This window comes from Micropterus salmoides, unplaced genomic scaffold (assembly GCF_014851395.1).
Source record: "Micropterus salmoides isolate LMB-PRFRI ecotype aquatic unplaced genomic scaffold, ASM1485139v1 Ms_hic_scaffold_22, whole genome shotgun sequence".
NCBI lineage: Eukaryota > Metazoa > Chordata > Actinopteri > Centrarchiformes > Centrarchidae > Micropterus > Micropterus salmoides.
In genome coordinates this window covers 10,075,632-10,102,599 of record NW_024041373.1, presented here as the reverse complement: position 1 = coordinate 10,102,599, position 26,968 = coordinate 10,075,632, and the positions used below count along the sequence as shown (strand labels likewise).

The following is a 26,968-nucleotide window of genomic DNA, read 5'->3' as shown; positions in this document are numbered from 1 at the left end:
TGCTTGTCTGAAATTGTAATTCGTTTATGTTTAGGTTTGTGGTTGGGATGACTTGATGATTATCAATATGACTGAAGGTCATAGTGTATTTTCATTTTTATATTTTTCCACCACATCACTGCCCAAAAAAGAAAGCCCTTACAAGCAATCTTGAGCGTATGGTTATCCTCATAACGCGAGAGGGGGCGGGCTCACTGAGCCCTGCTCATGAATATGGAGGCTCGGGGCTCCGTAGACACTCCCTCCCTGTTGAACTTGTGCAGCCAGCTCCAGCTCGGGCCAGCAGTCAGTCAGTCAGTCAGTCAGTAGTGGGCTCGGCTGCCGCATGGCCACTGTGTAAACTTTATTCAGCAACAAGTTGGAAACTGTCGGGATAACGAAGACGCGCAGACGCTCGGAGGGGTTGAGGGACATAGGCTACCTAAAGGAAGAGGTCTTCTATGAATCGGGAACCTGTGCTCCGCTGATCAAAGTGTTGTTTCCCACTCGTGCATGTTTAAACCAGAGGAGAGCTCTGGTGCCGTGTGTCGGCCAGACGACTAGTACAAACGAGTGGCAACAGCAGTCCGGAGGCATGATTTTGAGACGGGGCTCAGTCGTTGCTGCCTTTTTACTCTGCCTTCTTGCGAAGGTATGTGGATTACTTGAGCGGGCAGGGTCACTCAGTTCAACTGTGTTTGGATGTACTTTGATTGCATGTGTGTAGCCTTTTTATTTGTGCACGGCTATGCTAACTCTACCTGTAACCATGCCGCACGCACAATTGTGTCCAGTTAGCGTGCTGCAAGTGCAAATAAAGTAAAATGTTACAACTCTAAATGTTCATAAAACGAGGTCAAGATTTTCCATTGCATTCACTGTTCTGTCTTCAACAGGTGTCAGAGGGATCTGGACAATTCGAGTTGCAAATATTATCGATGCACAATGTTAACAGAGAGCTGCTGAACGGCTTGTGTTGTGATGGCACACGGAACACGGCGGATAGAAAGTGCACACGGGACGAGTGCGATACGTTTTTTAAAGTTTGCCTGAAGGAATACCAGTCGAGAGTTTCTGCTGCAGGGCCCTGCAGCTTCGGAATGGGATCTACGCCTGTCCTCGGAGGGAATACCTTTTCTTTCAAGAGCTCTGTCAGGAATGACAAATCCAGGATAGTTTTACCCTTCAGTTTTGCCTGGCCGGTGAGTTGGAGACTTTAAATAAAACAACTTGTGTTTCCCGACGCGCTTCTTCAAACGAGAGAGAAAAAAAGTCTGTTTGCACTGCAATTCTGTGCAATTACTGTCCGTCAGTCATTCTCACTCCCCAGAATAGTGGACAGAAAGCACAACAAACAAAGAATGACTTTCTCTTTCGGCAGTTAGCTCCGGTCTCATTATCTACTCCAATTAACCAGGTGCATGTATTTTCCTCCACCAGGCCTAGACCTGTCTGTTCTATCAAAATAAATGTTGGGGTGTTAAAACTACAACATAAAACCTCAGTGTTCAGAGTAGAGGGGCTTAACCATGCCAATACACCCCCCCCCCCCCCAATTAAGAACCAGTAGACTCATCAATATAATTAAACATGAAATATTTTAGAGAAACGTCAATTTTAGCTTGTTCTCATCTAGAGCTATTTACAACATATCGGCTGGATTCTACTATTTTATTTAAAATGCATGCTCTCATAAATATGTTCCCTGTTCTGGCCTGATTCCCACACGTTAAAAAGTTGAGATGAAAAGCTGAGCTGCACTCTCCCAGATCTACCCTCCTGGCAGCTGCTCACGTTGCACAGTGCAGTAACTGCAGAGTGAAAACCCACTTTCTGGTTTCCTCAAGTGTCAGCTCTTCTCCGTAGAGTAAATAAATGGGCCTGACAGGGCTGTGGGAGTGTTTGTAGCTCTGTGAGAGATATGATTTGCCATGCACATGGAGCACATTTTGATGTAGTGAAGAGAAAAAGGGGGAGAAAAAAAACAGTAGGACCGTGCGCGCAGACTGACTGGCCCCACGGCCTGGCCCGCAAACTCCTCCACTGTGCCTGATGGGTGAAAGGCACAGTCCGCTGGTATGCGTGTGTCCAATTACATCAAGGCTATTTTTACCTCGATCCTGATGGAAGGTCTTGTCGTAGTTTCAGCCATTGTACGCAGCGATGGCCTCAAACAGCCCAAAGAGGTGTAAGAACTGGAAGGTCATGCGCGTTTTCCCTCTCATGCTGTACATTGTTATGTGTGTAACCCTGTGGGGCAGAACAGACCACTTAGATTTGTATTTTCCCTATGATCCGAGAGCCAGTAAAATAATGTTCCCAGCAGGGTAGCATGCTTTTTGATCTAGCCTGTATTTTTTATTTGCTCTACACTTAGACACCGGCGCCTCGCACCTCCTTTTTTTTATTTATTTATTTATTTTTAAGACAAATGTTTCTGCTAGATGTTCAGCTATGCCAGAACGAAGTTGGCGTGAATGCTGGGAGCCAGATTAGTTTAATCTCACTGGTTAAAAATCATTCCTCCTTGAAAACTCTGACATTGAAATGAAATGTGCAGCCATTTCAGATTTGAGGACTATGGCTTTACTCCATTTCTTTTCTACATAGGCTCATGGTCAATTTAGTAAATGGCCTTCATGTCCTAGATCTAATGGAGGATGTTCACCTTATTAAGGGGCAGGAGACACATGGAAATACCAACGCTAGGGGGTTATATTGCCTGTGAAACCTGTAGAAAATGAAAGAAGCATCTCTGTTGTGTGTTTAGACAATATATCAATTAAGAAATGTCATGTTAAGATAAATGATGATGAGATTTGGGGGGGACAGAGCTGCTCCTAAGCTTCTCTTCAAGTGCTTTACTTCATTGCACATTAACAATCATCAGGTTAGGTATGATATCACTCTTTGTCCTTATCATCAGTTGATTGGCTGTCGTGGACAGATGGCAGTGTGGTGCAATTGGGTTTTTGGGTATTCTGAGTTCATGAAGCCCCCCCCCCCCTTCATCCTCTCTTGTGAGCTGCATGAATTTGGCCTCTTGTCCAGGCCAAGGGCTTTGTTTAAGTCACGCTCGGTTGGACCCCAGGCATTTCATCGCTTTAACCTTGCCACCCACAGTAACTGCTGCACTTAATGAGGCTACGCACATGTGCTTAGATCAGGTAGGACAAGAGCCAACCCATCCAAGTCAACGCCGCCAGCCGGACTTCTTTAACATTAGCACGTCGCTGTTTTAGAGCCCTGTATGAATTCCCCAATGTCTGCTTCATGCTTTTATTCCACAGAGAAGTGAGGGCCCTCACTGTGTATCAAGCAGGGACAATGGTGTGCTCTCAGTGACTACAGTGAGGATTACAGAGCATAATAGAGGCAGTGCAGCTGTAATGCCAGTGCAGGGCAAGCAACAGGAAGCAGTTGTAGTACACTCAGCAGTGATGAAGTTGGCTCTCAGGCAAACTGTGACCTTGCCTCTGTGGCCACCTCAGCATATTTGCCCATGTTACACATATACAAGGAAAGAGGTGACATTTTTCAATTGGGGCTGGGTCTGTCCTTTAGAGGATAGCTTGAGCTTTTCTCACCACTTACCTGCTCACTTGCTAACTTTTATGAGTAATCTCTTGTTGTACATCAAGACCTGGCAGATCTGGCACCCTAATTGTACTCACGTATCAGACCTCATTATGCCCATATTGAATATATCATTTTCCTCATTCTTTCACTTGGCAACAATTGCTGCCATGTCCTCTCAGACCTGGGGCATGTTGGCACAACTGTGATTGATTTGTTGACAAGTCGGAGCTCCCTGAGAACTGTGATCAGGTGAGTCGCAGAACAATAGTCAGCTCAGCCTTGTGGGTAAGCGCTGCCGGCAGCTCTGGGAATAATGACATGTTTGTTTTAGTCTGCTCTGATGTGGCAGTTAAGTGCAAATTACTCAAGTGAAAGAGGGGAAAATAAACATGTTCTTTCCCTTTTGCTCTCTACTTTAACAAGGACTTTTTCAGCGTACATGTAGTGTTGTCAGTGTGATGTTACATGATGGCTTCTCATGCTTCGCTGCTTATTGGAGTAGTTTCAAGCTGTATGACATGCATCAAAAATGCATTTAATTTGTTTCACCTGTACCCTGTTTTTTGTTTCCTTTAATGGTTGGTGACCCTTGTAAAAAGACAGATGAGTGGTTGCTTGTTTATTGAAATGCTTAATTTGACTTTCATTCCTTGTCCCGGGTTCATGTTTTGATCTTGTTTGCCTTGCGAGAGATCCAAAATCAGTTTGGCGTGTCTTTTGTTTTTGTTGGCAGAAGGTGGGATTCTTGTGTCGGGGTGAGGTTCTGTCGTATCCCCGGGCAGACGTACTTTTATAGTATATTTAATAAGCTGTTGATTGTACAATAGTCTTTCTCCAACTGTTGTTCTGATGAAACTGTCTTGGCAAACAATGCATTCCTTCCTTCCTTCCCAGTCCATCAGTGCAGCCAGTGGCTTTGAAGGTGATTATGAGAGTTGTCATTTCATGACTATAGAGCGTGGGCTTTATCGCAAACAGGGTGTGTTGCTTAGCGGTCCCAATCATTGGTTAGATCTCTGTTTGATACTATTAAAGTGATTGACTCAGGAAAACTGATACAGAAGGTCAACATCCTTTTGACTGGACTGTTGACATTTCCTGTGTAGCCCTAGACTAGTCTTATCTGTTCTGTGCCTTGCCTTTATTTAGACCTTTGGCTTTTGCCTGTTATTCCGTGAGACATACCTCTCTTTTTTTATTTTGTTAGATTGCCTTGTAATGGGATATCAGATGGCTCCATTTTCAGTTGAGGCCAGGATGAGGGGTGTGTGTGTGTGTATTGGGAAAATTCCCCTACTGAGAGGATTCAGTAGTGTTCTTTGGCAAGTCATTGTGATTTCGAACTGGAATGATCTTTATCACTTGTGTTGCTTGTCTGTTGGACAGTATCTGCTTGGCCAGGAAAGATAAGACATATAACCACACTTATTGCACTTGGACGTGTGTGTGTGTGTGTGTGTGTGCTCGCTCTGAAGTTCAAAGAGAAGTTGTGAGTCAGCTGGGAGCCTGGGAAAAGTGAACCTGGCAGAGGCAGATGGTTCCAAGCTGATAACTGCCAGGGAGTTATGGAGTGTTAGTGAATGAGGAGTCAGGCAGTATCTCACTTTCTGGAAGCAGTTGTTTGGTCTGGAACTGAACATCCCAATAATGGCGAGGCTGCTTGTTAGATCAAGCCACTATGCTGTTATTGTCAGATAAACAAAGCCTGTGAATCTTCAGCTGGAGTGTACTTGAAATGAACAGCAACTTTTAGACAAGTAGGTGAGTAGTAAACATTGCAATCAAAGGCCATTATGTTTTTATGGTGTGGGCCTTTAATCATGTTTATGTAGCACTAATATATGATCAGTCTGTGGTGATGATGATCACAGTGCTGCAATAGCTTCCATGTTGAGACAAGTCCAAATCGTGCAAAATATGGTGTGTTATGTTGTTCTAGATCTGTCTTAAAACGAATCGGCCAATAGTTCCATTAAACTTAATGCCCCACAAAGTGGTTTAATGAGACCCCCCCCCCCCCCATCCGTACGCACAGTGTGTAGGTTTGTTATGTAGCAGGTGAACCAGTCTTGTTGATGTTTTTGTTTGGCAGGGTCAGGGATCCATTGTTGCTCCTAATGGGTAACTACCAGTATACTGATAACATGCAGCTCAAAACTGCTCAGATAGCTTGAGGTCACTAAAGGGTGAGTTAACTGTATTAGAATACACTTTTTTGGGGGGGGCTTTCTTATGTCACAATCACGTAAATTGAATGTTGCAATGATGACTTATTTTAAAATTTGGATGATGGATGTTGTGTTTTAAGTTCCTGTTTTTAAGATGAGGCAGGCTGGAGAAATGAACACTGAAGCTGAGTCCTGGACACATGAGGGGAACACCAAAGCAGTAATATGATCCTGCCTAATGCTTGAAGAGAAGCCAGGGGACTCTTGTTCTTAGTGGTAATTGAAGTAGCTGTAGTTTGGGCCGTAGCAGTAGATGATTAGGTATCACATTACCACTGACTCACTTACCCGAGTTCTGTGTCAAGTGATTGCAGCCAATTGTGAGACAGAACATACTGTAAAGCCCATGTTGCTGATGAGCACTGCATTTCAAACAATAACTTCCCTGATTGCAGTGAAGCACTGGCACAGGATGAGAGAAATGACCCCTGGAAAGATGGAAAGTTGAATAGCTGACAAAACAAGGTGAAGCCATAAGAAAAAGGTTCAGCAGTGAGTAATAGCCATTTTTCTTTCTGTGGAAAGTGAACAGGGGGGTTTCCTTCAAGCAGGTTTGTTTAACATGAAGTCATCGCTGTAAAGAGGGCCGTAGTGGCAACCCAGAATTTCTGAAATGCCTCCGAGCAGCACTGCTAGGGGCCAGCATGTGTGTGAATATAACAAGCAGGTGTCTCTAGTGGATGCTCGAGCACTGTGTGGATTAGACTTTCTCACAATCGCATACTTTCTCTGTCATGCGCACTCGCAGGCACATTGTTCGTTCCCTCATGACTGTGGCACAGGGCAGTGTGAATGTGTAAGCTGATATTGGTGTGAGCGCTACCGACCCTGAATCAGACAAAGCGTTTGTGGGAGTGCTGAAATCAAGACAGGCCCTCCAGAGTGTAGCACTCATTCAGTCTCTCTCTGTATCTTTTCTGCCTCCCCATCCGTCACATATACCTCCCTTTTTCCAAATTTATTTTTTTTTGTCTCTTCCCTTTTTTTGCCTGAAACGCATTGTCCGTAAGCACTTCAGTCTGGATTGTTCACAGCATTCATGGTGATTGGCACTTGAGGTTTGCTCTCCCAGAACACTGGAAGTCATCTACAGACTTGTCTCACCATATTTTATAAACATGTGGGGAAAACAGCATGTGGGATAAACTGTTTCTAAAGAGGGCAAGGTTATAGTGGCTGATTTTTATATTTTTTTGTTCTATTTTTTTCATTTTTGACTTATTCTAGTCATTACTCAAGCATCTGTCCAGTGCAACCCAGCTATATCTGGCTGGTTTTTGGTGCATCAGACACCCTCCTGCTGGGTGGGTGTGCAGCTAGACCACGCCACCGCTGCCCATCAGTCTGTCATCTTCATCGTTGTGACGCAGACCTCTGCACAGCCGTGAGCTTATCCTCCTCTTAATCAGATCAACGGTATCATTGTTTTAAGTTAGCAGCTTCTGTGCTAGGCCTCGTTGTAAGCTAACTCAATGAGAGGGAGATGAAACTTGATTGGCATGGCTGGTGAGCTCGTGTGAAACTGGAAAGTTGTCGATTTGGATTTCTTTTTTGGGAGGAGGGGGCTTTAAGTATTAAACAATATATTTATAAAGAAAAACATGTCCCATAATGTCAAACATCAAACCTGACTGTTGAGTGTGCTGATAAGGAGATTGATTTTCTATCAAAGTATCAAAAATGCCAATGTGATAGGCTATTTGTTAAAGGGAAAATGTGCAGGGACCTGGTACAAGTTAGTTTGGTTACTAACAAAGAGCTGTCAGCCAGTCTGGTTCTCTGAGTGATAAATGTCTCATATTGACTTTACAATCATTGAATGGTAACGGTATAGGTTTGTTTTGTGAAACAGTGGTTGCTTGATGATCCTGCTCATGGCTAACACACCTTTTTTGTCTTGTCTTCCTCAGAGGTCCTACACTTTGATAGTGGAAGCCTTGGACTTCAACAATGAAACCAGTGGTGAGTATTTGTCCTTGTCATTTCCACCTTGCCTTCCCCTCTCTTTTCTGTCCCCTGCCCCCCAATCCACTACCCTACAGTAATGTCTGCAAGGAGTCGTCGTGTTGATGGTCAGGAAAGGAAGTTTATTCTTCCTGAACCCCCTTCCCTCTTCCCCATGGTCCACTGGGTGTGCGTGTGTGTCTGGGTTAGGAAAGTGTGTTGACAGGTGCCTGTAAGGCGGGAGAGCAGGACAGGGAAGCGAGGGGGAAGAAGTAGAAGCGGGGACAGGCCATAGGGGGGCGGGTAGACAGAGAGAAGGAAGTGTGGTGAGGTAGAAGAGGGGAGTATTACAGACAGGGCCACGAAAATGTTTTCATTTGGCCGATGACTGATGGCAGGTGTTGCCAGCCAAGGTCAGGGTCACACTGTCTCACTGTCAGTGAGGCGTGAAACACAGAGTTCATCCGGCTGCCCAGATCAGCTCGGCGACCAGCCTGGTCACAATGCAGGGGGCCGAGGCCCCTGAGCTATGCTGTCTCACAGGTTAAAGTTACCTCTGGCACAGGTGGGCTGCAGACTGAGCTCAGAGCATGTGCAGTGGAAGTAGTGTAGTGTTCCAAGACTGTGGCCGTTCTTCCCATGAACGTGGGAAGAACACAGTGGTAACATGCTGAATCTAAATTCTGCTTGCCAGGATTGGTTTTTTGCAGCTAACAATACTAGAATTCCTGCTGGTTGGTGGTCAGATTGGCGACAGCATGGTGATCCCAGCTGAGGGAGAGCCTTATCCTGTGCCTGTTTATGCAGGTCTGTTTGAGGTCAACAAGGTTTCGGTCTTTTCTGCTGTATTTGCCGCTCCCCAGAGAGCTATTAGGGCATTGGTGTGAAAAGCCCCCTGAATATACACAGTCAATGCTGGTTAAGCCCCTCTGAGCTCCACCAGGCTAGCTCACAGCTGGGACAGCCTCATATGTTGTGACTATCCTGATATTTAAAAGCCAACTGATTCCTAATTAAAAGCTTTATTTTAGTTTTTATAATTTAGTTTTTAATCAATGTTATTTTGAAATCCTTACTCCAGAGCACCTTTCTATCAGTGTATACCCAGTGTTTGAGAAAAGTAGTCCCTTTTTTTACGGCTTTAAAGTTTGACTTTTTCTATATTTTAATGAATTCGATGCTCAAGCATGACCTTTCTAAGCTTTTTTTTTTTTTTTATTTTTTTTTTCTTATTTTTAAAAGCTTTTCTGATTTATGTTTAACTCTGAGCCAGGCAGCAGGTAGTAAGGATGTGCTACTCCTGACACTGCAGGCCAGCAGTCGGTAGAGAAATGCCGCAAAGCTGAGCTCTGAATTCCAAACCACTGCGAAATGTTACCGGGCACTGCGATTTCAGTACGCCCCTCCCGGGCCCCTATACACACCACTGCATAGTAAATAAATGACTGCTGGCCGCATTGCATCATACTACACAGAGGAGCGATTCACCCAGCGGTCAGCCACCTCTGCTCATGTGAGTGCAGTAAATAACAGCTGTGACATATTTTTCATTCTCTCCCAGGTGGAAGATTTAGATATTAAGTAGCGAGTGCTACATGTGCGAGTGAATGAGTGGTGTCAATGTGCCAGGCTGGTATGTATGTGTACAGTGTAGTTTCTGGAGATTGGGCAGAGAATGCTTACTTACTCTGAGTGTTTTGCTCTGTGTGTGACGCTCATTACAGCCATTGGCTCCCAGGTCAGTCCTTGCCTGTTTGACAGTGCCGTGACCACTTCTTGTTTGACATGAAAATAAGTATTGTTTCTGGCTCTCTATAAGGACTGCACAATCACAACATAGGCTGGGCCTTTGATCCCAACTGAAGTAAGGACAGATACTTGTAAGTGCGTGAAAAGAGTTGACTCAAGACCGCTTTGACTGCTGTTTGTACAAGAATGTATGCGAGAGAGGCAGTCTGATGGCACACTGGCAGGCTTCCCAGCAATGACTGTGGCATCGGTGTCCTCACGCTGTAATTTATGGCGGCTGTGGTTCTGTCCTCGCCTGAGCAGATGCAGAGGGCAGCATCTGAGACCAGTAATATCCTCAAGCTGTAAACCTGAGAATCAAAAACCAACCGGGGGAGAGTTGGAAAAGGGAGCGTGAGAAAAAAAGCAGTTAAGAGTGCTCATTACAGGCAGCCTTTTCCTTTTTTCTGCATTTCCTCCTTGTACTTTTCTTCATCTCCAGCACACATAGTTGCTTTAATTACATATAATCTGCTATCTAAGAGATCTTCCGCAATTTGTGTCACAATTTTTGAGGCGTTTTTGGGTTCCCACTGTATGATCACGGAGAACATTGCAGCAACCCCCAAACGCATAATGTAGGATGCTGCATTCCACTGTTATCTCCCAACATTTGATGAACACTAACATAGTTTAGAAAGGAAATACATTTTTTAGCAAGAATCTTGCAGTCAGTGTTGATGGTGTCAAAATGTATGTTTTTAGGTGCAGATGGGAAGTTGATTGAGAAAGCATCTCATTCTGGCATGATCAACCCCAGCCTGCATTGGCAGAAGTTGACTCACAATGGCCTCGTGGCCCAGTTTGAGTACCAGATCCGGGTTAGCTGTGACGAGCACTACTACGGCTTTGGCTGCAACAAGTTTTGTCGGCCTCGGGATGAATTCTTCGGGCATTACACGTGCGACTTCAATGGAAACAAGACCTGTTTGGAAGGCTGGTCCGGACCTGACTGCAACACAGGTAAGCCCCCTGCTGAAATGGCAGCGTGAAGTGATGGGTGACATCACTTCAAAATGGAAATACTGATCAAGACAGCTGCTCCAGACAGTTGGATTAGCATTTATGACCATGAAAGAGTCTTCTAAAACTAGCAGCCAGACTGCAATCTGTGATTCATGCTGATACACTGTCTGTTGCGTGGTTTGCAATGAATGGGGAGTTGGTTTTTGAATCCTCACAGCATTTTCTTGTTTCCTTTACCATTTAAATAATGTTTTTTATTGCTTGTATGACCAGGAATAAATTTTTATCCCCAGGAAATCAGCCCAGGCAATAGTCAGTTTCTTGTTAAATATTATTACTTGTTATATGTCAGGGCAAGCTTGGTTGTTTGTTGACAGCAGTGTTTATTCTCACAGGCTGAAATGTCATCGAGGGTAGTAATTGTATCATTTACTGCTATAATTAAAATATGCTAAAAAATGTGTAAATTTGAATCTAGTTACCAGGCAGTGATTCTTCTTCCTCTTCTAGCTATATGTCGACAAGGGTGCAGCACTGAACATGGATCATGTAAGGAGCCAGGGGGATGCAAGTAAGTGACCTAAGCTGTTATGTAGGATCTATTAGACTGTTATCAAGTGTTTTACTCCATTTTTATGATGTAATATGTCAAACATGGTTTGTTCAAGTGCCTTTACTTATTATAGAGGCTGGTGCCAGAAGCCTGTGGTGTGGATCATTCAGATATGTAGGGATTGTGTCCAAGCACCAGTTCTGTAATGGCATGGAGCTTTCCCTGTATGTGCTTGGTTTTCTGGCCAAGAGACTATCAGTACCCAGGCTTTAGCAGAGCGGCCAGCTGAGCTGCAAATCTCTTGTCCGAGCTGCCAGTCTGTGAAAAGGAGAGGCTCATATGCCAAGACCCCATGTTGGAAATGGTGCCTATGTGTTTCCCTCTAATGAAGCAAGCGTTATCAGTCAAATCGCGTGTAACATTCAGATGAGCCTTAAAGTGTATTGTTTGTGTAGCTAATGGCTTCCTAATGCTGTTTATGCACACAGCCAGAGGAAAAGCCAGTCGCAGATGGATATCAGAGTGGGGCATTGTGTGCAGTAACCGTTGTATCTCATCCTCATCCTGGAGGAGGCCCTGAACTGCCCGACTCTTCCCACACAGCTCAGGCACTGGTTGCTTTCTTAGTTTGTCTGATTTGGCCACAAATCAAGCACAGCGACGATCATGTTTGTTCATTTTCTGCAGAAGCGTTGTTGTTTTCCCAAGCTTTTGACATCATCAGGGTTCATGTAAGTGCTTGTGTGGCCACCGGCAGAACAAGAGGTTGCATTGCTTTAGTCTCTGCACAGGTGTGGCTATATTTAAAGCTCTGGGTTTAACTTGTTTTATATGCACTCTGCCAGCAAACTCTCCAAGCAAGCTCTACTACTGTTGTAGTCGGTGAGTTTCCCATCATTGGGTTGTTGCATTGGGTTGCACAACAGCAGTACATAGCAACATTGGCTGCAGGCTAGGGCAACCTCCTTGTCACTAACTTGATGTGAGCAGAGCCACAGCTAATGGCGCTCTGTGGGATTTTCTTTTTAGCCTGCACTTTTTAATGATACCCTCAGCTTTCATTGTTTCTAACAGAGTAATAACAGTGCACCTGTAGACCACAAAAAAACCCACAGTAGAAAACTGGTTTGAAAAGCATGAACTGCACTGCCACAATATTCTTGTAAGAGGACTGTTTTAATGTTGAGGGTTAAAATCCTTATGTGCGTCAGCAGTGCTGCACAATGTAATGTCACATTCCCCAGTAATTTGGCTGTGTAATAACAGTAAATGATTTGGGAACCTGCTGGGGAATCCTGCTTCGCTTCTCATGGAGAGGATTAGCACACTTTTAAGAATAGCCTCTTTAATCACAGACTGAGGTTTACTTAACGACTGCGTTTATTTTTACAGTCCGTCCGTTTCTTGGGGCTAATCAGTGCGCCGCTCCCCCCGAGGGACACTGTTTCCTGTCGCTAGGCTAAACAGCAGCAACTGTATCGCCACTCCGTCACCTTTTAAAGAGCAGACTTATCAGCCAGGCTGGATTGCCGTCTTAATTATGGAGCCCAGGAAGAAAAGGGCAGCATTATCAGTATAATTATGAACCTGGACATTTAAGTGGTTAGCAAGCTGTGTTCCCCTCCTCAGCCTTGGGGCACAAGCCCGACTCCTGACTCATGGGAACCAGGATGAGCAGCAGTATAACAGCCGAGAGGAGGGCTGAACACTCCTCTCTGCAAGGATGTCTACTGCCAAGCCACAGGCACGGTGTTGTTAAAGGGAGCGTCTGGCCGCATGCTAATGTTAGCTGTGCTAAAGGTCCCATTGGAACTGTAATTTAGTGTTTTGTTTTTTTCTGTTTTGGTAAAATGCAAAATACTCCCCTGTTTCCCTGTCCCCAAGTATTGTTTAAAAGCTGTTGCATAAACACCCTGCTATTTAAGATTCATTTGTGGTCTTTTAAGAAGCAGCCCAGTTGCGAGGGCAGGAATACTGCCTCTTTGTTTGTTTCGTTTGTTCAGCTCCATGCTGTATACACCAATGTGTAGTTCATTAAGTTCAGATTATTGCTGTATTGCTTGTGAAGGAATTTGGAATAAGCAGAAGATTAAGATATTAGCATTTTCAGATACCACAGGGATAATCTGACCACTGAGATGTTATGAATTTGCCTGAATGTTCAGCATGTGTCGCTGTGGCGTGTTTGTGTGTATTTGAGCAGATTTTTAATTCATTTTATGTCCCACTTCTGAGGCTGACAGCATGGCGCTCTCTGTGTTTTGCAGGTGTCTATATGGCTGGCAGGGCCAGTACTGTGACAAGTGCATCCCCCACCCTGGCTGTGTACATGGCACCTGTGTAGAGCCCTGGCAGTGCCTGTGCGACACCAACTGGGGCGGCCATCTTTGCGATAAAGGTTAATTCCCTTCTCTAATTTCAGTTGCAGTCTCTGTAGGAGTGGCCCGTGTTGTGTCAAAACAAACTAAACTGTGTGAAATGCTCCTCTGCCAGATCTGAACTACTGTGGCACTCACCAGCCATGCCTGAACGGAGGGACATGCATCAACACAGGACCTGACAAGTACCAGTGTACATGCGCTGAGGGCTACTCTGGTGCCAACTGTGAGAGAGGTGTGTGTCAGTGATCTTCTACAAGATAACTTTTATCTGTCCTGCAAAGTCATTGTTAGCAAGCTTTAAAGGACACTCTACTGATTTCAGAGTTCAGCTGACTTGTGATGAGTCATGTATCCTGAAGCAAGTTGCGTTACGAGAACAAGTCTTTGTAGAGGTTGATTCACACAGAGTCTGAATATTTGTCCTCTGCTGCTTCGATTTGGCCATTCCTTGTTTTATCTGTCTCTCAAAGGTCCCCAAACTTTGTGGAAGTGCAGTACTAAATTGCCTGGCTGCCACTTTAAGGCTGCTTAAATTGTTGATCTGGCAAAATCAGAGCAACTCCAAGATTCCCAGAACTTCCCTTTTTTAATTTTTTTTTTTTTTATTTATAAAACAGTCCACATTTGGAACCTAAAATTCATATAGAATATTTAATCTTTATAGGGTTTCAAAATCATGCTTGCAGTTATAATAAATGGGAAGGTTCTGGGCTTTTGTCTTACAAACAAAAGGTCAGAGGTGCCTTGAGTTTGTAATCAGAGGAGGTGGTAACTCAGCAATAATCTTTCCACTCCAGTGTGAGTGGCCCCCAAGTCAGGTAATCCACCGGTTTGATCTTCAGGAGCCGGTCGTCCCTTCGCTCCTCAAGCACTTGAGACAGATGGGTGTGGTGCTAAGGTTCAGCTGCTGCGAACACTTACCATGGAGATGATGGTTTTTTCCTCATTAAATCTGAGCCTCGCAGGGTGCTGACAGCTTAACTGCAGAGATGTCAGGAAACTGTGCCCTTCGTAACAGGAGGTCCTCAGACCAGGGGATACATCAGGCTATTGTAACACAGAGACTCCAGAGGGCCCCCCCCACCCCCAGCATACCAAGGACCATCCCCTGATCACCTCCAAACGCCTAGATATTACCAGAGTGAATCATTAATTTTTGATTCATTTGGGACCCACTCATCCTTAACTAGTCCATAAAGGAGAAACTCCAGGGCAGAGGCTCCTCTTCTCCCGCTCGCCTTCCTGCCTGTCTCTCATCTTGTGCCGCGTCTCAGAAGAAGAATGGCGGGGAGTCAAAGGGAAGTCACGGTGCGTTGGTCAGGTCAACTTAGCATGAAAGATGATTTCCTGGTGGTGTGGTCTGCCGGGCACATAATGAGTGAGATGTGTGGTGGGGGTGAGCAGGTTTTTGGGGCAGGGGAGGAGGAGGAGGAGGGGTAGGCAATGGGTGAGGGAAAGTGTCAACCTGTGGGTGTGTTCTGCTGACAGATGTTCCGGGTAGAGAGTCAGAAGCTGAAATGCATTTTTACATCTCATTTGTTTTCTCATGAGTAATAGGGTAAATATAGGTCACATGATGTCAGAGTGAAATGTTCTCATGGCAGCTACAAAAGCAGACAAGCATCAATCAAAATATCAGCTTATCAGCAAAAAAGAGTGAAGTTTGTCCAGCACAGGGTACGCTGTGCGATTAGAGTTAATCACAAATTAAGTATCGTAAAAAAAATTTGTTTCTTTGTTAAATGTAAAATGACTTACAAGGGGTGTGTGAGACCTGTTTCCAAAAATGTTCTTTCTTTTTCTAGCGGAACATGCCTGTCTGTCCAATCCATGCTCCAATGGAGGGGTTTGTTCAGAAACCAGTCATGGCTACGAATGTCAGTGTGCGCCAGGCTGGAGCGGCCCCTCCTGCACTATCAGTAAGAATTCACTCAACCTGCACCCATTAAAATGTCAGTACCCTCACAGAGAAAATCATGTTGACTAACCAAAATCGACTTCTTATGCTTAGATGTTGACGACTGCTCTCCAAACCCCTGTAGTCACGGGGGTACCTGCCAGGATCTGGTAAACAGTTACAAGTGTCACTGTCCTTCACAGTGGTCAGGGAAGACATGTCTGATAGGTGAGCCACCCTGCCTCTTTTCCTCTTTCCACGCCTGTCAACTGCACATGCAAATGCCACTAACCCCTTCTCTCCCGCTCTAGATGCCAACGAATGCGATAGCAAGCCTTGTGTCAATGCCAACTCATGCCGGAACCTGATTGGTGGATACTTCTGCGAGTGCGTCCCTGGTTGGACAGGGCAGAACTGCGAAACCAGTGAGTTGAAGGCTGTCAGTTGCAGCTGTGGAACGGGACACCTGTCCAGCTGCTCCCTCCTTAATTTCCTTCTTTCAATTAAAGCTGTAACATGAAGGCGTAAAGCAAACAGTTGGACAAGTGCAGCCTTTTCCTGCAGTGTAAATTAATCTGCTGTATCACTATTAGCCCTGTGTGTGGCCAAGGCTGTGGTGAATAGAGGTGGCTCAAAACAATCCCAGGACTAGTTTCACTTGGCAGTAGACAGGATTGCTCAATACTGTGTTGTACTGATTCTGTAGCCACGTTATCCAGCTCTTACAGAGCACTCTCTAGCTCCGACAATGTTTTTAAAGGCCCCTAGCATGGGAAACATTAAGCACAGACTTGTTTTCAAAGAGAGACTATTTAGTCAAGCTGTTCAGAATTAATCCTCAGATTTATTTTCCTGTGCAGATATAAACGACTGCAAGGACCAGTGCCAAAATGGGGGAACTTGCAAGGTACGTGTTGAGTCAAAAACCATCTAGCTTTATCTGGTATCACTGCTTTGTTTGCTAGCTTGTTTGTTTGTTTTATTGTGTCTTTTTGTTGAAGCCTGAGACATTTACAGTGGTCATATAAATAGCTGTAAACTGTTCTCTCCAAACCGACAGTGGAATTGTTGTGGAATTCCTCTCTGAAATCAAATCTGAGGGGAGTGGGTTCAGAGGGGTTTCTATGGGAGGGACACACAAGTTTCTTGACCACATTAGATTAAATTACCATAAACATTATTGTGTTGAGCCCGTGCCAGGAAAATGTGTTGAAATAATTGCGTAGCTGTTATAATCTTCCCCCAAACTTGTTGCGCTACCCCCCCACCACCCCTTCCGTGCTCTTCGTTCTGTTCTCTGGTTTGACAGTTATTGTTTGGACCCCACCCTATCAAAGCAGTTGATCAAATTTGTGGCTGCATGAGGTTAACCCTGGTTCCTTTCTCTCAGGACTTGGTAAACGGCTATCGTTGCATGTGCCCCCCTGGCTTCGCTGGCGAGCATTGTGAGAGGGACATCGACGAGTGTGCAAGCTCGCCATGCCTGAACGGCGGGCGCTGTCAGGACGAAGTGAACGGCTTCCAGTGCTTGTGTCTGGCTGGCTTTTCAGGAAATCTCTGCCAGGTGAGACACGAGTCCCACCACTATCCCATACACAATAAAGCACAAATGCATGCATCTCGCTAGCCCCTTTTCTGCCGGCATTGCAGTATCTTTGGTTTTGTTGTAAAGTTTTCCTGCCCCACCCTCTTAAATGGCTGTTGTTCCACAGTCCTCCTTTTTTAAAAGGGAGTGCTTTGTTGAAGCTGCTCCTGGCTACAGCGGGATACATTCCTTAGTGCTGAAGCCCAGACTCAGAGGACGGCTCCTATGTCTCTGCCTTGTTTTCCCCCTTCCTCCAAGCGCTGTGCGTGTGTTGTTTCCTGGCACAGCCTGTAGGGAGGATGCTGTGGGTTTTGCTCTGTTTAGTGTAGCAGAAACTATGTCAGCTATCAGGTTCACCGTTCTCTATTCAATACCTTTCTTTCCTAGCTGGATATCGATTACTGCTCTCCCAACCCGTGTCAGAACGGAGCGCCCTGCTTCAACCTGGCCACAGACTACTACTGCGCTTGCCCGGAAGACTACGAGGGCAAAAACTGCTCTCACCTCAAAGACCACTGTCGCACCACGACTTGTAAAGGTACATCTCCTGCCTGCAATAACCACAAGCTTTTTGCTCTGTCTTTTTCCAGAACATTTCTGTAATGTGATCTGCATAGCATGCTGTAGTAAACTGCTGAATAAGGCCAGGTCTTCAACATTTGCCTGAACACTTTGCCCACATTTTTCCCATGAGGGCAATACCTATATTTTAGTTTCGTGTGCTGAAGTTTCTTGGCCAAGGTGAGCTTTTTTTTTTTTTTTTTTGAGTGCAGCTCCCTTGATGAATGCCCCCCTCCATCTCCTCAGCAAAGCTTTTCCAGTGATTCTCCCCTCCTCTGAATTCCTTGAAAATCTGGCAAAAGGCTGATAGCACTGTGTGTGTTCTTGGTAATGACTTGGTGGGCTACCTCCCCCCCCCCCCCCCCCGTGTGTGTGTGTGTGTGTGTGTGTGTGTAATTGAGTGAGTGGACCAACCACGGAGTCAGATACCAGGTGGTGAAATTCTCTCTGCTCTTGGCAAGAATTAAGTGATTACAGGGGAGCAAATTCACCTCGCTCTCCTAACCTGATCAGACAGGGGGAAAGGAAGGGATTTCAGTGCAGAGTGAAAAAGATCACTCTGAATTGCTTATGAAAGCATAACAGCTTATCGCTGTTTCTTTTATCGTAAAATTTTTTTATATGATACTGGGTTTTTTTTTTTTTTTTTGGGAGATGGGAATTTTTAACCAACTTGCTTGAATTATTATCTGTAAAGGCCTGTGGGCCTTAATCTCATCCTCTGTCTCTCTCTCTTTCTCTCTCTGTCACTTGTTGGCTCTCTCACTACACAGCAATTAAACTAAATTCCCATTCCTCCTTTTCATTTGGAAAACACAAACCGCATTTTATGATTTGGAACGAGTATTTGTTGAAACAGGTTTCGTCAGTTGTTTCACTGTCTCTCCGCAGTGATTGATAGCTGCACAGTTGCCGTGGCGTCGAACAGCACGCCGGGAGGAGAACGCTACATTTCGTCAAATGTGTGTGGACCTCACGGCCGCTGCCGGAGCCAGGCCGGGGGCCAGTTCAGCTGCGAGTGCCAGGAGGGCTTCAGAGGCACCTACTGCCACGAGAGTAAGTCCAGATATCACACAGACACACAACACAGGGCACAACTAAACATCAATAAATTTGATTGGCCTCTGCACATTCTTGGGGAAGTGGGGGACAGTAGCTCACCTGGTAGCGCGCTTACCAATATTAAGGCTGAGTCCTTACGGCAGTGGCCCAGGTCGAGTCAAGACCATGCCCTCTACTGTATGTCCTCCCAAAAGGGAAAAAACTTTTTTCAATCTCATGTTTTTTGTCTTTCATTTTATTTTTTAACATGTCAGATATCAACGACTGCGAGAGTAACCCATGCCGCAATGGAGGCACCTGCATTGACAAAGTCAGCGTGTACCAGTGCATCTGTGGCGACGGTTGGGAGGGCGACCACTGCGAGATCAGTAAGTAGTACTTGTTTTCAAAGCGCCTCAAAACAAACCCACACCTATATACTTACCTATATACATACAAAGTATGTTTTCTGATGTGACATGAATCACACTCCCTTCCAATTGTCTCCACCAGACATCGATGACTGTAGCACCAACCCCTGTCATAATGGAGGGACATGTCGAGACCTGGTGACTGATTTCTTCTGCGAGTGCAAGAATGGCTGGAAGGGAAAGACATGCCACTCCCGTAAGAGCCCTTTTATTTCTTCCTCCACACCCATGTATTCTGTCCATGCAGGCTTATGGTATGTGTTGTATATAGTTACAGTGTTCTATACAATCATGTGTGTAGTTAGACTCATGTTGAGTGCACAGCTTAAGCAACCTTAAGATTTTAAAATACTCCCCTCAGGCGAAAGTCAGTGCGATGAAGCCACTTGCAACAACGGAGGCACCTGCCACGACGAGGGCGACACGTTCCAGTGCAAGTGTTCCCCTGGGTGGGAGGGTACGACGTGTAACATAGGTGAGTCACACCGTCAGGGCGGTTTGGTTTAATGTTTCTTATGTATTCACACACACAGAAGATTGCTTTATGGGAGAGCTCGGCCTTGTCTCAGATATTCATCAGATCTGTCAGATCCGCGAGGTCCACAAACAGTTTTTATCCCTTCACTCTGTCAACGCTCCCTCCCTTCCCCTCTCCCTCTCTTGTGAGTGCTGACAGATATCCGCTTAAAATCCCTGATTGCACTGACAATACACTTCAAAGTCGTGGAATGCAGATTCCCTCAAAGAAAACGGAAACCCGACCAAAAAAAAAAGAGCCAAACCAACAGCAGTCTCCTGTGACTCTTTTTGAACAGTGATTTTACTGATAATCCTCCTTTTTAAAGTTGGGAAAAAATCACTGACAAACTACTTCTCTTTTTCCCTCTCTCAGCCAAAAATTCAAGTTGTCTTCCAAACCCGTGTGAGAATGGAGGTACTTGTGTGGTGACAGGGGAGTCGTTTACCTGCGTCTGCAAGGAAGGCTGGGAGGGTCCCACGTGCACCCAGAGTAAGTACTCTTTAAAGGGGAATGGTAGACAGTTATTGCTATTAAATGATGATAAACCTCCTGCTACCTAGTGCAGAGGTGAAGTCCTGCATCTGATTAAATCTGAATCCCCCATCCCTTCTTGATCTTTATTCCCCTCCCAAAAAAATCTCTGGCTGCTGCCGGCCATGAGAGGAGAAAGAGAAGGAGGAGGGAGAAAGGGGCTCAGGAAAGTGAAGACAGATGTCTCCCCCCTCATCCAACACACTCCTCTCTCCCCTCTTGTCGTTGCATTCCTGTCCAAACAGTGACATGTCGGCTTGTTCTTCAGCCCTCCTCCTTTTCCCTGGCTTCCCTGTACGCATGTACTCCAAAACATTCTCTCACTTTTGTAAGGGAGGGAGAAACAGCTGAGGTGGGAATGTGGAGGTGGTGGTGGACATTTGCTCTGTGCAAAGTAATCATGCGGTGCAGAGTCCAGGCCGACCGGCACAACACGCCTCACACACGCAAGCTCAGACGTGCTCTTTTTGCTGTGATGTGCACTGAACAGTCATACATGAGAGGACATAAACACACACTCACTATGTTGTATCTCTCCCCTCCCTTTCTCTATTTTTTTTTTTTCTCTTTCAGATACCAACGACTGCAGTCCACACCCATGGTAAGTAGAAACATTTCCTGTAGATTTTGACAGACGTAAACAGGGTGCTCCTCCTGTATCGTAGTTTCTCACCTGCAGGCTTTCTCTCTCACCGCCTCTCTGCTGAGAACCAGGCGTACACCCATCCCTGTCATTCCTGGGATGCAATCAGCTAACTCTCTTTTGTGAACTCCAACAGGCGGAACTCTTAGTTAACCACACACCACTGGAGCTCGCTCCCAAACCCACACGCTCTTATAAAAAGGAAAAAGTCTGATTGTCTTAATTGCGTTTTTTTTAGAAATGTATGATTTATTATTATTAATATGTTGACTGGTGAGATTATTACAGCCTAAAAGAGTTGTGATAGATAGATAGATGTCCATCTTTTAAAGAAGCCTGAGATACAAACTGAAGTCTCACCCCATCATTTTATTTTTTTTCCTCCGCAGCTACAACAGCGGAACCTGCGTCGACGGGGATAACTGGTACCGATGCGAGTGTGCCCCAGGCTTCGCTGGTCCAGACTGTCGGATCAGTGAGTATTAACCCTGCCTCCCACTCCTCCCTGATCCCTTTTAGAGCGAGCCCGGGCCACGGGACCGTCACAGTCGCTCCAAATGGAAGGTCTAGCCGGCCAATTATCTGTGCATTGGGCTGCAGGCCAGGCCCAGTCATTTCAGTGTCACTACACCGGGCCCTGCTGCTGTCCCCGGGGGAAACCGGCTTAGCAGGCCAACAGCTAATCAGCCATGCTCTTTGACACTGATTACACAGATTGTTTTCCCTCTTAAAGGCTTTCAGATGGCCACATTCTTTCCCATTGCAAACCCTTTGTTCTGCTAAGTCCAGCCTTTAGCTCCTGCATACCTGCTAATGATGCTGCATTGTAATAAAGCTGTGTGGGGCAATAACGTCCAGGGTTGATTTAAAGCATGTTTGCCTGTTTATTAACTAGTGTGTTATGGTACTGTTCAAATCATACACGACCTCAGTTCATTTTGCCATTAGATTTGTGTGCCGACAGCTTAACCCAGTATTTGTGTGCTGTCTGAGTGTGCTAAAAAAAAAAAAAAAAAAGGGAGCCATTTCTTACCTCTCGCTCTTCTCCTCTGTGACAGATATTAATGAGTGCCAGTCCTCTCCCTGTGCCTTTGGCTCCACCTGTGTGGATGAGATCAACGGCTATCGCTGCCTGTGTTCACCAGACAGGACTGGACCCCACTGTCAAGAAGGTAGAAGTCTTCACTAGATGATAAAGGACCAATCCACCTAACAAACGCACCTTCTTGGATATATTTCTAATACTGTGTTTTATGTAACAGTGACAAGAAAACCTTGCTCTGTTAATGGACACATGACCGCTGATGGAGTCAAATGGGAGGAAGACTGCAACACTTGCCACTGTTCCAATGGGAAGGTTGTTTGCACAAAGGTATGGCCAAACGCACTAACTCTGCCTGTGCACTAAATGTAGAAGTAATGTGAAAGTGATGTATTTATGAAGGCTCTGTACGTGAAGTACTGTGAAGCACTGGGAGAAGAACTGTGGAGGGGGAAAAAAACACTCGATAAATGGCTCAAAAGGTTGTGTGGGTGGTGGAAGGCTCTATCTTAGAGATCTCAGGTAGGGCCATGTCAGGCCACAACAACACTCACAGGGTGGAGTTGGCTTGGGAGTGTCAAATTCTATACAGAGATGATTGTTTTGAAAAGAAACACAATCGCACTGTTCGAAAATACCTGTCTGATGCCAGTTAAGAATCTCCCAAAGTCACACTGAGCAAAGATTGGGTGATATACAGTAGAGGCCTGAAGTAGTGCTATCATCAAGTTTGTGTAACTGCCAGACGAACAATGGTGCCTCACTGATATTGCTCCCCTCAGGAGGAAAATGCATCATGAGGTGAAAATGATCCAGAGCTGTTGAAGTACAGGCTACCGTGTAGTCTGAAATGTGAATGCAATTATAGTTGGGTTTTACCGTACTTTTGCTAACAGTGGTTTGTGTGTTTAATGTAGATGGCGTAAGCATATCCCTTGATATGCAACAGAGAGAAAGGAATCTTTTCAGAGCCACTATTATTCTTGACTTGGGAAAACTTGTGCCATTGATTGCATCTTTTTACTGTCCGGACTGGGGATTGAACCTCTTGAGTTCAACAAATGTCAAACCGGCTGTATAGGAACTTTGAGCTGAATGCTAACTTCAGCATGCTGCTGTGCTCTCAATGATATTGCTGACATGCTGATGTTTCGCAGGTTTAATATGTTTGTGTGTTAGTGTGCTAATATTTGCTAATTAGAACTGAACAAAAACTACTGATGGGGCTAACGGGAATGCCATTAGTTTTGCAGGTAATTTGGTCGTTAAGTGAAATTTGGAAAAAGTGAAATTTTGATCTGCTACAAAATCACCAAAGTTATTACACTTCATCCTGACGGGGACATGAATGTCTATACCAAATGTCATGGCAGCCCATCCAATCATCAGCTGTAGTCCTGTTCATATGTGTTTAATTTAACGAAGGGTCCTTGACGTTATCTCAACACGGTTTCCCCTGTCATGTTTTGCTCTCTCCAGATGTGGTGTGGCCCCATGTCATGCCACCTGGGTGCCAAAGGTCGAGGCGGGTGTCCTTCAGGCCAGAGCTGCATCCCCATCAGGGAAAACCACTGCTTTGTGAAGTCCTGCCTCAGCCTCGGAGAGTGCTGGCACTCCAACCCTCCCCCGCCTCCCACCAAATGCCATCCTAGCTCCAGTTATCAGGACAACAGCTGCGCCAACATCACCTTCACCTTCAACAAGGAGACCATGCCTCGAGTGAGTTACCTAGGCACCAGAGAGGGAGAGAGTGAATGAATGAAAGAGTCTTTGGGGTTATGTTTCATGCCTCTCCTCCACTGCCACGCTTAAATGATTGGGAACAGCAATCTGTGAAAGTTTTTCAGAACTGCTGAACCATCCCTCCTGGGCAAAATTATTTCTAGTCTAAGACTCCTGAACAATTCAGTCATGTATTTTTAAAATGTGTTCCAGGAAGAAAAATGTGAGGATCTTTCTTTTTTCTCTCCCTGTCTTTTGTTGACTGCGTCCAACTTTTGGTGCTTCTGAAAATCAAGCATTCCCGACTTCGCAACTCATGCCAATTTCCTCTTAACCCGACCGCACTGCAAGATTAATTTCAGGATCATATGGATTTGAGCTAAACAGGACCACTGGCGACTCTGTCACCACATAGGATCATCACTCGCCAGTTGCTTAACAAGCATGACAGCAGATAGTGACAAGCATATGAGTCTGTGGTCTTTAATCTAAATGAGGTGGATCCCAACCAGATAGCATGTTGAACCTACTTCCAAAATGCAGGCCTAGCTCTTCCTTTTTCTTGATTGCCCTCTATTTTTCCATGTGCGTTAACATTTGTTTCATTTCTTCTTCGTGTACAGAGCTTGACTGTGGAGGATGTGTGTAAGCAGCTGAGGCGCTTGTACATAGTGAAGAATTTCTCCTTGGAGCATTCTGTGTCCATAACCTGTGACCCCTCATTCTCAGCCAGCAACGAGATCCACGTCTGCATCGTAAGTACCTCCCTCCCACTCCCAGTCTGCCATATGTTTGCCTCTATTAATGCATAGTCAAAAGAAATCCTCTTTGATTTATGCCCTGATGACCTTATTCTTAGCAACATAAAGACATGCTCTTATGGGACATGTGGTGGATTAAGGTTTGGTTGTTTTGTGTCATCAGTTGACAGCAGGTACACATGATCAATGGCCAGACAAACCAACAGATTTCAAACCTCACTTTCTTCTTGTCACTTCTAGTCTACCGAGGACCATCTCTTGGATCGGAGCCCCATTAAAGAGATCACAGACAGGATAATCGACCTGGTTAGCAAACGCAACGGGAATAACACCATCATCACTTCCATCGCAGAGGTGCGCGTGCCAAGCCCCAGCAAAACTGGTATGAACAGCCTCAAAACTCTGGTTGTTGCCTGTGAAGTTTTCCAGACTTGCACACACTTGCATTTGTAGAAAAAGGTGGGAGGACATTCTACTTTTTTTGAAAAGGTCAGATGAAATAGAGCCAATCCCTGAATATGACAGCAGGGCCGAGCACCAAAGAAAAACGTGCATGTGTGAAAAAGAATTCCTAATCCTCCCACATAACTCGGGCCGCCCAGGTCTGCCATCTCATGACAGTTGTAATGGAGCTTAAAACAAATCTAGCCAGGACTTCGATGGAAAGAGCAGAATTGCTTGGCTGCGTGGTTTTAGATTGGCTCGTACTGTGACTAGTGAGACTCCCGCATGTGTCCACCATTCATCAATATAGTGACAGCAGACTGCCGCCACGGCCAAATAGAAGCAGCCTCCTCCCCTGTTCAGGGCTGAGAGGTCAGGTTGCACTGGTAAAAGCATGCTAATGATTAGTAGTAGTATAATAAAACCTTTTGTGTATTGTTTGAATGATTGGGACTTGATTCTTACACAGTTGTAGCGTCTCTTTGACCTGTGATTGTCTTTTCTTCCGTCAGACTACCTAGTGCCCCTCCTCAGCTCCATCTTCATTGTCATCTGGGTCCTTGTGCTGGTCTCCATTTTGCTGTGGTGCATGCGGCGCCGGCGGAAACAGAGCAACCACAATGGGACGTCGGCCGCTGGCTCAGAGGACAACACAACCAACAATGTACGGGAGCAGCTCAACCAGATCAAGAACCCTATAGAGAAGCATGTGGGCCTCACGGTGGCCATCAAAGACTACGAAAACAAGAACTCCATCATTGCCAAAATAAGGACAAATCATCCCGAGGGGGATGAGGACGACAAGGAGAGGCACTTACAGAAGGGCCGCTTTACCAAACAGCCAGCATACACACTGGTGGAGAGGGACGAGAAGACGCCCATCTCCACATCCAAAAATCCCAACTGGACTAATAAACAGGACAACAGAGACTTGGAGACGGCAAACAGCATAAACAGGGTGGACTACATTGTATAGCAGACAGCTGTGTTGCTGTGCAACCAAGCCTTATGCCTTCACACCCCGGTGGTGGGTGAAACAGGGGAGCATTGGCATGTGTAGTTAGTAAACTGTCGTGTCAGTCGTGACCCCACAGTATTTTCAGATATTCCCCGTGTTAATTTAAGTTTTGACAAGCTGGCTTACACTGGCAGTGACGGTTGCTTTGGTTGGCTGGAAACACAAGGCACTGGTATACATTTCACTGTAGAACTAGTTGCAAAAGTGTCGTCCTCTGCATTTCATTTTGCTCTTTTTATTTTAATTTAGATTTAGTGGACACATGGAAGGGGCTCCTGATGTAATTGTTGTACAATGACTAAAACTACCCGACGTGTTCGACACTAGAGCTAATTATTTTCAGTATGTGGTTGAATTCTGTTTGGAGAAAGTGCCTTTTCAGCTTTAGACTTCAGCAACTGTCAAATGAGAAAAAAGATCAACTTTATTATTTATTTTGTTTTGGGGCGGGGGAGGGAAGGGTTCAATGTCAGCAGTTGCTGCCAGTATGAAGAATTTATGTCGATTTAGAACATGTAGATATGTACTTTTTTTTTTTTTTTTTTTTTTATTAATCATTGTGTATATTTGATTTATTAACTTAATAATCAAGAGCCTTAAGATATCATTCCTTTTTATTTATATGTTCTGTCTAGTTTGAAGGTTTTGATAGCTGTGGAAGCCTACAATTTCTTTCAATTACTTTTTTCAACGCATTCTATAAAAGCCAAATTTCAAAGAAAACAAAGGATGGGCACTTTTCGCCTGAAAGAAATGCTTTTGTTTTGTTTTTCCACACATTTGACATTTCATTATTTGTTGCCAGGACCTTGATTGAAGGCAAGTGAGGTTAGGACAACAAAAGATCCCGGCTGCTGAGAGGGACGGACATGGTGGCAGACATATTGCTTGCCACTAATGGATTAATACTTAAGGGAACAAAAACCCTTCAGCAGCTTCAGTTTAACCCATTGACACATTTCAAAGGTTGTCAAAATCCACCAACTTGCAAGGCAAGTCACATCAATGACACGCCAGAATTCCCATCTGCTTTAGTCAGCATAATATCATAAGCTAGACAGTGAGTACTTGAACAGTAGGGGGGCAATGGGAGCACTGTAGAATCAGATGATACACTGCCTTTCTCTGCAAGAGTCTGCTTTCTGTGCACATTTGTTTCTTTTTAAAAAATGAGGCTCTTACAGACAAACATGTTTTATCTCATTTAACCCTTTGAGATCATGGCAACATTTTGTCCTTTTTGACTTTTGTGTTATGAACTTGAGAATTGTGTTGATCTGGCAATATATTTTTGAAAGTCATATTTATTAAATATTTTGTATGAAAAGAGAATTAAAGTTGTCTTTGTTCTGGA

The 26,968-nt window shown here is 45.0% G+C and overlaps 1 protein-coding gene across 1 annotated transcript; it reads left to right on the top strand.

The window, feature by feature from the left end:
* Positions 1 to 274: 274 nt before the first annotated feature.
* On the top strand, positions 275 to 26,968 carry jag1b (jagged canonical Notch ligand 1b). Its single transcript, XM_038737138.1, has 26 exons — positions 275 to 631; positions 876 to 1,181; positions 7,697 to 7,748; positions 10,224 to 10,481; positions 10,995 to 11,055; positions 13,305 to 13,435; positions 13,531 to 13,650; positions 15,224 to 15,337; positions 15,430 to 15,543; positions 15,627 to 15,740; positions 16,176 to 16,222; positions 16,706 to 16,879; positions 17,288 to 17,438; positions 18,353 to 18,517; positions 18,778 to 18,891; positions 19,016 to 19,129; positions 19,295 to 19,408; positions 19,826 to 19,942; positions 20,558 to 20,585; positions 21,017 to 21,102; positions 21,686 to 21,799; positions 21,890 to 21,999; positions 23,149 to 23,388; positions 24,015 to 24,146; positions 24,393 to 24,534; positions 25,109 to 26,968. Exons 1-26 carry the CDS (start codon positions 575 to 577, stop codon positions 25,570 to 25,572), a joined length of 3,639 nt encoding a protein of 1,212 aa, XP_038593066.1. The 5' UTR covers positions 275 to 574; the 3' UTR covers positions 25,573 to 26,968.